This window comes from Aegilops tauschii, chromosome 6 (assembly GCF_002575655.3).
Source record: "Aegilops tauschii subsp. strangulata cultivar AL8/78 chromosome 6, Aet v6.0, whole genome shotgun sequence".
NCBI classification, from domain to species: Eukaryota; Viridiplantae; Streptophyta; class Magnoliopsida; order Poales; family Poaceae; genus Aegilops; species Aegilops tauschii.
Window position 1 is genome coordinate 467,906,624 of NC_053040.3, and position 11,982 is coordinate 467,918,605.

Here is an 11,982-nt window from a genome sequence, read left to right on the forward strand (position 1 = left end):
CTTAGCACAAACCGCAGTGCTTTATATGTGCAAAATTATGATACCCTTTTGTCCACCCCCAATCCCATTTTGATTGCCATGGCAGACAAAACTGGCATATCCATGGGGGGCCACCGATGAGGAGATGCTAGCTAATGTTGGTGCAGTTAAAAAGCTAGAGCGGGCTAGACATGACTTACATGTTAGTGTTGCTAAAAACCTTAGGTACATAGTTAAAAGAAGACATGTAATCATTCCTAAGGATGATTAAAGTGAGGTTGAGGAACTGTTACCTGAAATGGAAAAAATGATGATGAGTTTGATGCCTTGGAGTGTTTACAAACTATATATGTTTGCGATTCACTCTCAAGAGAAGAAAGGGAAAAGCAACTCTCATACTCATGGTAGTGTGAAGCTTAAAAAACAAAAGAATAGGACCATAAAAATTAAGTTTAAATTTCGTGACTGATATGGAAAAGTAGAGGGGTTGATGGGTTTGTAAAGAAAAAGTTTCTGAGAGAAACTCTTTCTGATCACAAAGTAAATTTTGTAGATCGATTGGTGGGTTTGTAAAGAAATATTTTGTAAGATAATTATTTTTGTGACCTATTCCCATGTCTTGGACAGTGGAAGAAGTTTGGGATTCAGTATTGGAGTAGGATAGCCATGGGATTTTTCTAAGGTTTAGAGCACTTTCAACAAGCAAAGATCCAAATTCAAATTCAGACAAAGAAAAATAAAATCGAACAACTCATGGTTCAACTTAACTTTGTTTAACTTAGGCTTTAAGGTTACACTGCCGAGCCATAATAATTGCACGTATTAAAGAAGCTAGAAGAATTACGGAAACGAGTTCAAACGGAAGATAAAAATCGGTTGCTAAATGAATTCCAATTTGTTGAACATTATTTATGAGACACTGTTCTACTATTTGGTTTGACCTTGTAGTCCAAAGAATTCCATACCATGACGTATCTGGGATAGTAATTAGTGAAAAAACAATAGTTGTACAAACGAGTGAAGTGAACCCATCTCCAATAGTCCAATAATTCTTATCTTTAGACCATTCTGAGCCATTTACGAACATTACAACGAATATGATCAAGACATTTATGGCTCCCACATAAATAAGAAGTTGTGCGACGGCTACAAAGTAGGAATTTGATAAAAAAAGAATAAGGATATACAAGCAAGAACTTATCCCAACGAAAAGGCAGAATAAATGGGGTTGGTAAGTAATACTACTCCTAGACCTACATACGGTTTATGGCCACCCATCTGCTCCATCCCACATTACTCTTGCGTTATTTGCGTGTGATGTGGTACAATTATTACGGTAGTACAGATGTCATGGATGATTTTTTGAAGTAAATTTCATGAAGAGGCAATACATTGAAGACTGTACAAACAATTGTTGGGGGGGGGGGGCATTTGCCCCATCCTTACATAAGTTGCGAAGGATTTTTTTTGAGAGTATGCCAATGGCATACCGTATTTTTATAGAAGGCAGAATAATATGTACAAGAGCCCTAACGAGATGCAAACAACTCGTAGGGGGAACCCACGCAACGCCTACGCCCTAGCTACTACGGCTACTCTGTCGCGAAAGGATCTAAAGCACCAACTCCGCCTAGTACGGCCTTTCCTCCGATCATCTATCTCATCTAGGATCTCTGTCTTAAGTTGCGCAGCCAATCTTTGCCTCGATACATTGTTGAACACTCGTGCATTGCGCTGCTTCCAGAGGGCCCAAGCATTTAAGATCGTGATGGAGTCGAATCCTCTTCTGAGTTTGCCATTGAAGTGCCTCCTTTGGTCGAGCCACCATTGCAGAAAGGTGGCATCAGTAGATGGAATTTGAATGTTGAGTCTCCACTCGTTGAAGCATGAGTGCCACACCTCTCTCGCATAGCCACAATGTGCAAGGATGTGGTCGGGGTTGTTCTCGTCTTGCAGGCACGTGTAGCAGGCCGACGGCGTGTCTTGGAGACCGTGCGGAGCGCGACGGTCAGAGGTTCAGAGGCGGTGTTGGCTAGCGAGCCACATGAAGATTTTGCACTTAAGCGGTGCCCAACTTCGTCAAATGCAGCCTGCGATGGGGGTTTTGACTTGCCCCATGCAAAGCCACTTACATGTGGAGCTTGCATTGTATCTCCCTGACGCGTGACAAGGCCAAGTGGAATTGGTCAGGCTCCTCCAGGTTCCTCTCCAATGTGTTGATGTCTTGGCATAGAGAGTAGACTTGCATGTGGTTCAAGAAACAGAGCTCCCCTTGCACATCATGCGTCCAGGCATTGTCATTAAGTGCATCTCTCATTGTTCTCCTGTTTTTGTTCCTCGTAGTTGCGAAGGATTTTGGAAGAGCTTATATTGGATCATTTTAGAACTACAGACAATAGTTAGTTCATACCCAAATCCTTAGAGCATCTCCAACCACCGCCGAACACGCGACGCGCTAAAAAGTACTTTACAGCGCGCCTATCGCCTGGAAAAACGCGGCGGGCAACGCTGGCTCCAGCAGCCGCGCTAAAATGCAGTGCGCGCGCTATCGCACGAAACATTGCATACATATTTTTTAAATAAAAACGATACATATTTCATAGATAATAAAAACGATACATAGATATTTTACATAGTTCCGTAGCATAGATCGATAAATAATACATAGATAGATAAAACTACCGTGCAACTACATACTACGGTGCAACTAGATGAACTATGGTGCAACTACACCCTACTCCGAGTCGTCCTCGTCCTCGTCCTCGTCCTCGTCCTCATCCGGACTGGTGTTGTCCGAGATATCGATCCACATGTCATCCCAACGAGGATCATTATCCCCAAAGAATGACACCCCACCTGCCTCAACGATATCGCACTGTGATATCGCCAGGGCCTTCGGCCGACGCCTCTCCAACCGCTCCGCGCGGCGCTTTGCCGTCCTTTCCGCCCAGAAGGCGTGCTCCGCCACGACGTCCTCCGGGTGGCGCCGGCGCCACTCCGCCATGGCTCGCTCGTCCTCCTCGACGACGAGGAGGCTGCGCTGCCACCGACGGTGCTCCGCACGGTCCTGGTCCCTGATAAGACGAGACGGAGGGGCGACGGACTGCGCCTGCTCGCGCGTGAAGACGTCGCAGAAGTTCATCTGCGCCGGCGGCCTCTCTAGGCGCCACGCCGCCGCGTCGTACGCGCGGGCAGCCTCGTGCACGGCCCCGAACGTGCCGAGGCCGAGCCGGACGTCGCCGGACCGGATCTCGGCGTAGTAGGTGCCGCCGGGGCGCTCGCAGACGCCGCGGTAGCCAGACGATCCACGGCGGCGCGGCGGCATGGTGGCGCGGTGGTGGCGGGGGCGAGGAAGTGGCGAGCAAGCGGCAGAGTGAGCGGCAGAGTAGCAGGTAGAGTGCGCGTGGCAGTGTGGAGGCCGCGTGGCGAGCGCGGCAATTTATAGGCGCGCTCGAAGCGGTGCGCCAAATCTAGCGCGCGCGCTGCCGCCTTTTCCCTCGCACGCGCAATCATTTCCCGCGCTCGCTAGTTTCCCGCCGCCGCTGGAGCGCGCCAAAACGTCCCGCGCGCGTTTTTTGACGCCGCTGTTGGAGATGCTCTTAAGATGAAGAACAACATGAAATGTGTTAAAAAATTACTCAGATAAAGATTCGAGTTTTTGGTTTTTCACTTACGATAAAGAGAACATGAAATGTGTTGAAAAATCGCTCAGATTTATCTAGATAATTTCTTAGGAATTAGTATCAAAGAAATTTCCTGGGAAGTTGGTACAAACAAAATAGTAGATGTGTTATATGATTCAAAACGTAGGGCTCAATTAAATCCCAAGATTATTATTAAAAGTTGCTAGAATTATTACTATGATGTTCTCAGTTCTTTCACTTAAGATAAAAATAACATGGAATATTTTGAAAGGCTTTCAGATTTTCTTACGTAGTTTCCTAAGAATTAGTATCATAAAAAAATTATGTCTTACGAGAAAGGTGTAACTTCATAGAATAGGTGTGAATTTGAAGAGATGGCAATGATATTCAGAGGGGACGTTTAGACTCGTTCAAAGTTTTTGAACACAGTACAATCAAAGTCACTGACAAACATGAACATACACTCATCCTATAAACCCATGCACGCAAACCCTATCATTATGAATAACTCCGAGAGACTGAGCCGGCATAGCATCTTCAGATTTTAAGAAGTTACCACAGGCTCGTAGACTTGAACTCTGGTGGGTTAGGGGTACCACTATTCTTTTAACCATCCAATCACAGGTTGGTTCACAATTTGTTGAAAATTTACATAAACATGAGTAGGCTTTTTCGTACGTGTAGGATTTTTGCACGGATAATGATACCCGTTGCCACCTTGAGGGCGGCGACCTTGTTTTCCAATAAGATATAACACGTAAAGATATGTTTAGCTCGGTTCTCTTTGTTATAAAAAAATGTAACGAGGTTCTTCCCGCCTAGCTCTATCCCGACGATGCTTCTAGCATCGTCGAAGGGCGTGTAGACGTGTCTCCCGTGGATCCCGCAGGATTCGATCGGCGTTAATGGCGGAGGCAGGGGGTGGCGAGCCAGGCCCCGGACCCTCCCCAACATCCTAATTTCCTTGGTAATATGCATGTAAACAGTGACATTTTCTAACTGCTACCTGCAGCTGGCCCTCCCCAACACCCGATTATACACATTCCTACCTCTGCCACTGATCGGCATTTATTTTCGGAGGATCCAGTTTTCGTTCATCTACGTTTATGTCTACAGGTTGAATACTTTCGATGTATGCTTCTCTTCATCAGCGAAGCTTGGTTATTCTGGTGCACTTGTTCTTTGGGGTCTTAGCACGACGACTTTCCGACTATCTATCACAAAAAGCTTTGCGCGACTCCGATAAGAAAGGGCGATGACAGCAGCGCGCTTTCGGCTCCCTCCAATGCTTGTAGTCGTCGCTAGGTGGTCTACGGACCTAAATGAATTTTTTGTTATTTCTCGTACTCTTTCTACTGTCGATTGAAAGTTTTTTCTGAAAAGAAGTACTTATATATGACATCCTACTGTATACTTTATCCGTCCCAAAATAAGTGTCTCAATTTTGTACTAGCTCTACTTCAAAGTTGTACTATGTTTGAGACCGTTATTTTGGGAGAAAGTCCAAAACAAACCTTGAATTTGTCGGCGAAAGCTAAATCAAACCCTGAACTCTCAATCCTTGAAATCAGCACACCAAACTCTGTTATCCCGGTCTATTTTAAACATTGAGAGGATTTAGCCGGTATTTGCTGAACTGGGCCGGCCCATTAGCAGCGTCGCTGGCGCGCGCCCAGTGCTCCTGGTTCTCTTTGTTTTTGCCTTTTTGTTTTGTTATCTTTTCTCATTTTTACACATGTCTGTTTTTTCTTCGTACCCAATATACATTTTTAACGCACACATAAAATATTTTTTGATAAACTTTTGATATTTTAAAATACATCATGTACATTTTTAAATTAAATTTTTTCAAATTTTTTACACATATTTATTATTTAAGTACATGTTTACATTTTCTTAATGATAATAAACGTATTATAAAACTAAACAAACACTCTTTTTCATGGTTCAACATTTTCAAATTTGTAGACACTTTTTTCAAACATAACCCAAGTATATTCTGTTAAGTGTAAGACACAATTTTTTACAACACGCAAACTTTTTATTTACATTGTACACGCAGTTTTGTTTGAAAATCTCACAAACACATTTTTTGAAACTTGTAAACATTATTGAAATGCTACATTTTTTCGAATGTATGAAACATTTTTTTGAGTTACACAATATTATTATACATTGTATAAACATTTGTTTGAATTTGTCCGTACATTTTTTTAAACTTGCGATATTTTTTAGATGTCACAAAATAATTTCTTACAGTTTTTTCAGATTTACAAATTTGTTCCTATTTTTAAAATTTTCAAAGAGCATTCACACTTTCAAATTATGTTCAGGTTTCAGAAAATGTTTATGTTTCAAAAAGTGTTCGCACTTAAAAATAATTGTTCAGCTTTCAGAAAATAAAAGCCCGCTTCATGTCTGGTGGGCTGACCCAGACGAGTCCTTAGCCAACGATCCGAAACAAATTCTAAAAACATTACTTTAAAATGCGACACGATTTTTAAAAATCCGAAACATTTACATAGGATGTGAAGAACTTTTGAAATTCTGAAAAAAAATTAGAATTGTTTTCAGAATCACAAACAATTTTTGAAATTGCGAATATAATTTCAAAATTCCAGAAAAAAATTAAAAACACCAAAGGAATTGAATTTTGTGTGAAAAATAGAAAACAACAATATTTTTTAACTTCTGAATATTTAAGAAATGCGTGAATATATTTTAAAGTTTACGATTTTGTTGTTGTGTTATAGTGGGCCGGCCCAAATTCTGAGTAGCAGGTTATCCCCCGGGATTTTATTATTCCGAGTGTGCCAAACAGGTCTAGGGTCCAAAATAGACCGGGATTACAAGTTCAGAGTGCCAACTTCCGGGATTCAAAGTTCAGGGTTTGATTTAACTATCATCTACAATTTCAAGGTTTGTTTTGGACTTTTTCCGTTATTTTGTGACGGAGGGAGTACTTTGCAATACTACAGGGATTCAGCCTCTTAATGATAGTTGAAGAGTCACTACTGACTCCTCATTATCAGTGGAAACACCAACTTCGAGAGAAGTAACGATCCACTGTAATGGCAGATCTCCATGGAGAAGTCGGAGTCCAGCAGCTCCTCGATCATCTGTTCCACGTGCTGCTCGTGCTCCTCCAGGAGCCTCCCGCCCCACCACACCCTCGCCGTCGAATCGGCGGTGCCCGGAGGCATTGCGGTTGCTGCCCCTGCGCCGCCTGCACGGACGCCATGTTGAACCGGTGCAGCTTCGCGACGAGGGCGGCGGAGAGGAACGACGACGCGGCGGCCGCCACAACAGCAGAGGAGGAAGAGGCGCTGGCAGCGGGGAAGTTGCTGCGCGGCGCGCTGGCCGCACATGATCCTTGTTTGTCGCCGCGTAACGCCCGCGCCGCGTCGTCCGCCGTCTCGAATGTGCCCAGCCATATCCGCGTCTTCTTCCTGCAACCGCAACCACCGTCATCACCGTGAGCCACGAGCGGCCAAGAAGAATCACCGTAAGCGCATCAGACAGATGGAGGAAGGTGCACGCGTGCATGGGCTAGGTAGGTAGGTACGCACAGGAGAGGGTGTTGGATTCGGGTCTCGGAGACCCACGAGCCCCAGTGGCGCTGCCGCACGCCGCGGTACCGCTGCTGCGGCCGAGCCATTTGTCCGACGGTGACCGGAAACTGACCGGCTCAGGCCTCCGTCTTCGTGCTTGCTTCGTGCTCCAGTTGCTGCTGTGCGCGGAGAGGCCGGAGGCGTGACGTGAGACCGTGAGAACGGAGAGCAGCTGAGCAAAGCTTGGCGGGAGCAGGAGGGGAGTGCGTTGTGGCGGCGGTGCGTGAGCCATGGCGCGGGAGGACTGCGGGAATGTTTGGATGGCTGCTCGGCGGGGCCCACGCAAGCGCGACTGAGAGCGGTTCGACGGCGTTGGGTGCAGTTCGCCGGGCCCGCGGAGGATGTCGTCGGACCCACCTCATATCTTTGTTTAGCTCGTTTTGGCTTGACCGTTCTTCCATGTGGCTTGACTTTTCTTTTTTCCAACGAAAATTGTGTGGTTTGGGTTCGACATCATTCATGGTTGGAAATTTGAAATTTCATATGTCAAATGAACCCTAAACTACTAACTTGGCGCAGTTTTTCCCTCGGTTCTGTTCTGCATGCCTCTTTGAGACTTGAGAGGGAAAACAATGTTGAACCAAGGCAACTGTTAAGTACAGTACTCCCTAGGTTGCTAAATATAAGTCTTTGTAGAGATTCCATTATGAACCACATACGGATGTATATAGATGCATTTTAGAGTGTAGATCCACTCACTTTGCGCTGTATGTCGTTCATAGTGGAATCTTTATAAAGACTTATACTCCCTCCATTTCTAAATATAAGACCTTCTAGAGGTTTCAAATATGAACTACATACGAAGCAAAATGGGTGAATCTACACTCTAAAATATGTCTATATACATCTGTATGTAGTCCGTATTAAAATCCTTAAAAGGTCTTATATTTAGAAACGGAGGGAGTATTTAGGATTTAGGAACAGAGTGAGTAGGAGGGAAGTATGTTTCTTATATACAGAGAAATGAGATATACTCGTAGAAATGTATTGACATCTAGACAGATAGCCATGCATGGATTTTTCCTTCCCCTTTCTCGTCTATAAAATGTCCTGCTACAAGCTCACATGCGGGTGCAGCACCATGCATGCAAGGCAAATTTGACAATTTTGACCTGGAAACGAAATAAATTCACAGAATGAACTGGGTGCGAAACTATTTCACACCCCTAACCCTTTTGTGTAGCGCCCGTCACGCTGGCGCCACACCCTACGGTGCAGCGCCTAGCTCCGGGGCGTTGCACCTCTGTCCACCGTGGCAGCCCACGGGCCCGCACCCAGCAGTGCAACGCCTACGAGCTAGGCGCTGCACGTGTAATGTGCAGCGCCTAGCCGCTAGGCGCTGCACTGTGACTTATATGCAAACGCGCCAGCCCTCTCCTCCCCCACCCTCCCCATTGGCAGTTACAGAAAAACAGGGCGGCGGCCATCTGCACTCCCCCTCTCAATCCCCTCTCCCAAATCCTTCCGATCCGACGATTTGGTCCGTGCATTTGTTCACCAATCCATCGTAGAAGGTACTCTCCTCCGATCCCCTTCTTTCTATCCATAGAAAATATTATATTTTGAAGATTTGGGGAACCCTTGTTTGAATCTTGCATGTATTAGATTTGGGCAACTTTTGTTTGAATCTTGCATATATTAGATTTGGGGAACCCTTGTTAGATTAGAATGTGGTTTGGATAGATAGGTTGACATGTTATTTATGTAGTTTGGATACATAGATTGACATGTTATTTCTATGGAGAAGTAGATTGACATGTTATTTGTATGGAGAAGTAGATTGACATGTTATAGTTTGGATACATAGATTGACATGTTATTTCTATGGAGTAGTAGATTGACATGTTATTTGTATGGAGAAGTAGATTGACATGTTATAGTTTGGATACATAGATTGACATGTTATTTGTATGAAGTAGGCCCAAGTAGGGGGAAGCACCATATGCTTTGGATCTTGCATGTAGTAGGCCTACTTTAGTTTTTTTGAATTGAAAAGATAATCGTGTTGACAAGAATGCTTTGTTGAAATTGTTAGGATGGTTTGGCTTCTCGATGATCATTGGGACAAACAACACCGGTCGTACGCTATGTCGGTGGAGCAGCGGGTAATACTGAAAGTGGCCGGTGTTATGAATTTCGTATGTTTTTTCAAACACATATGCCCCATATGTAATGTTATGATTTGTTTGTTTGTAGGAGCTTGCACCTCTGAAGCTTCGGTCTCACGGGATCAGCCTTGGAGGGATGAGCTATGATGAGCGGTACACACCTTATGTTAGGGAGGCAGGACTTCTCCCTTTCATTGAGTTGGTCCGCCGGTCGACGCCACCCAACAATGCTGCAGCACTCACCGCGCTTATTGATCATTGGAGGCCGGAGACACACACTTTCCATCTTCGGACCGGGGAGATGACCGTGACGCTGCAGGATATCGCTATGATCACCGGTCTTCCTATCGATGGCAATCCTTTATGTATGAACACCAATTCTGAAGGGTGGCGCGCGCAGATGCATGCCCTTATCGGTATGGTTCCTCCGGAGCCTCGGGAGCCAGAAAGGGAAGATAAGAAGAAGGAAAGAGTCGCAGCGGGCGCTACTTTCACGTGGATATCATCGAACTTCGCTCATTGCCCCGATGATGCTAATGAGGACATGGTGAAGACTTATGCTCGTGTCTACATGTGGTACGTGATATCGAGGACAATGTTTGCTGATGGCACAGGCAAGAATGCTCCATGGATGTGGCTGAAGGCGTTGACCGTCTTCGATAGCAAATGGAGTTGGGGTTCGGCGACACTAGCTTACTTGTATCGACAGGTATGAAGTTGTTTCCTTTTCACTTCATTGATACATTATCAATGCGCTCTTGCGGCAAATTTGACCATGTTCTTTTTTATGTGCAGTTGGACGATGCCAGTTGTAGGCACACTGGAGGTATTGGTGGTTGTCTGCTCGCACTTTCCATATGGAGCTGGGAGCGTTTGCCGGTTGGACGACCTAAGACCGTGAAGTACGAGGATTGGGACGATAAAGACGACCCACTACGGCTCCCCACTTGGGCTTACAAGTGGGATGTGTTAAATGAGACGACGGATGATCCCTCTGTAATGTACAAGTTGTACAAGAGCGAGCTGGACGCGATCACGCCTGAGCAGGTGAACCGACCTTGCATAAGTGATTATCATGCTTGTATCTTCACTCGATATCAATTTTGCATTCAATCCCATTTTGCAGGTGGAATGGGAGCCGTATGGAAAAGGAGAGAGTTTTGGTAACCCTATAGAGTTCAGGCTTAATCCGATGTGCATTAGGGATAGGGATCTCTGGCATATGCGGTGCCCACTGATATGCAACTGGGCGGTTGAGCTTCACCTGCCACATCGGGTGTTCCGCCAGTTTGGTTTGTTCCAGCCACACCCGCCGGAGTGGGAGGACACGGACAAGTTGCTACACGCGTAAGATATAATTAACCTTGAGCACTTAGCAGCTTCTCGACGGTTTCGATGATGCTAATATTCTGTTTCTAACTTGCAGGTTGGATAGGAAAAAGCAGCGGAAGATCAAGGATTGGGCAGCCATCACAGGAAGTATGTCGTGCAGTTTGCTCTTAGTGTGGAGCAAGCAAGGGCTGGAAAACGAGCCCAGCTTCGTGAGCACTGCCCGATCGCGTTCAACAACTATCTCGCATGGTTTCTTGCAAGTACCCGCGTGGAGGTATGCCAGCCGGCGTATGCTGAGGATATTCTGGAAGAACCCACCGTTTTTGATGAGGTAGCCCAGCACCAGTACAACGCATTAGTCAGGAAAGGCAACTCGGTGATCCCTTCAGCTCCAATGATGAACTTTGTGGTTAGCCCTTTTTGCTTTTCCATTCGCACTTTTCACATCTTCGCTTGCCTAACACTTTGATACCGTTTCTGTTCATAGCGTGCCCAGATCAAGAAAGCAGCTGACGAGACCGAGACTATTCTAGAAACAACCCCGGCTGGCAAAAGCGATGGGGAAGGTGCACTTCGAGAATTCATTAAGGTTCACATCTCCTTCAAACTAGCACTTAACATTTGTTGGTACGTTCCATGTCTCATTCACTTGTGCATGTTGCAGCGCCAGGGCCAAAAGTTAAGGCGGCTATCAAACCTTTTTGGTTGTCGTGACCCCGAGTATGTATCACCAGAACGGTCTAGGTCGGCGACACCATCAGATCCCGCTTCGGGGCAGAGCCATGGTGAACCTTTCCAGGATGAGGATGTGGGTGTGGTCACCCAAGAGGTATGTCATGACGATATATATCCATTTGTTGATGCATTGCTAACTATATCCTCACACACGGTCTTTCCATATCTTTTGTTGATGCATAGGTTGCTGATGATATGACCTTGGGGACGTACCGGGCTCGGTCTGCATACGAGTTGAAGCCTATGAGGGGAATCAACAAGTACACACCTGAAGACTTCACCCAAAGAGGCAAAAGGACAGTCGGCACCTCGCGGATGGCGGCTTTGGATGACTATTTGGATGACGATGTCGAACCGGAGGCGGAGCCGGAGCCGGAGCGGGTTCCTCTTCCTAGGAAGGTGAAGAAGATAAGCGTCAAGAGGGGGGAGGACCCAGCAAGCGTGGAAAGCACTAGCCATCTTAGTTTTTTTATAATGTTGAACTTCGAGTGCGATTTGTTATGTCGTTTAACTTGGAGTGGTCGTACCTTTTATGTCGTTGAACTTGGAGTGGTAGTAGCTCTATGGTAAACT

At 45.6% G+C, this 11,982-nt stretch overlaps 1 protein-coding gene, 1 long non-coding RNA gene and 1 pseudogene across 2 annotated transcripts; 1 reads left to right on the forward strand and 2 right to left on the reverse strand.

The window, feature by feature from the left end:
* Positions 1-2,713: 2,713 nt before the first annotated feature.
* On the reverse strand, positions 2,714-3,346 carry LOC109749760 (uncharacterized; the record flags this gene model as incomplete). The annotated part of the gene is made up of 1 exon (XM_020308713.2): positions 2,714-3,346. A coding segment is annotated over one exon (633 nt), but the record flags the coding sequence as incomplete, so codon positions are not given.
* A 3,248-nt stretch (positions 3,347-6,594) lies between these two features.
* LOC109749749 (ethylene-responsive transcription factor ERF003-like) lies at positions 6,595-7,367 on the reverse strand (annotated as a pseudogene).
* A 3,614-nt stretch (positions 7,368-10,981) lies between these two features.
* On the forward strand, positions 10,982-11,453 carry LOC141025438 (uncharacterized). The gene is made up of 3 exons (XR_012186894.1): positions 10,982-11,083; positions 11,162-11,263; positions 11,339-11,453. It is a non-coding gene; the product is annotated as an uncharacterized lncRNA (long non-coding RNA).
* The last annotated feature ends 529 nt before the right edge of the window (positions 11,454-11,982 follow it).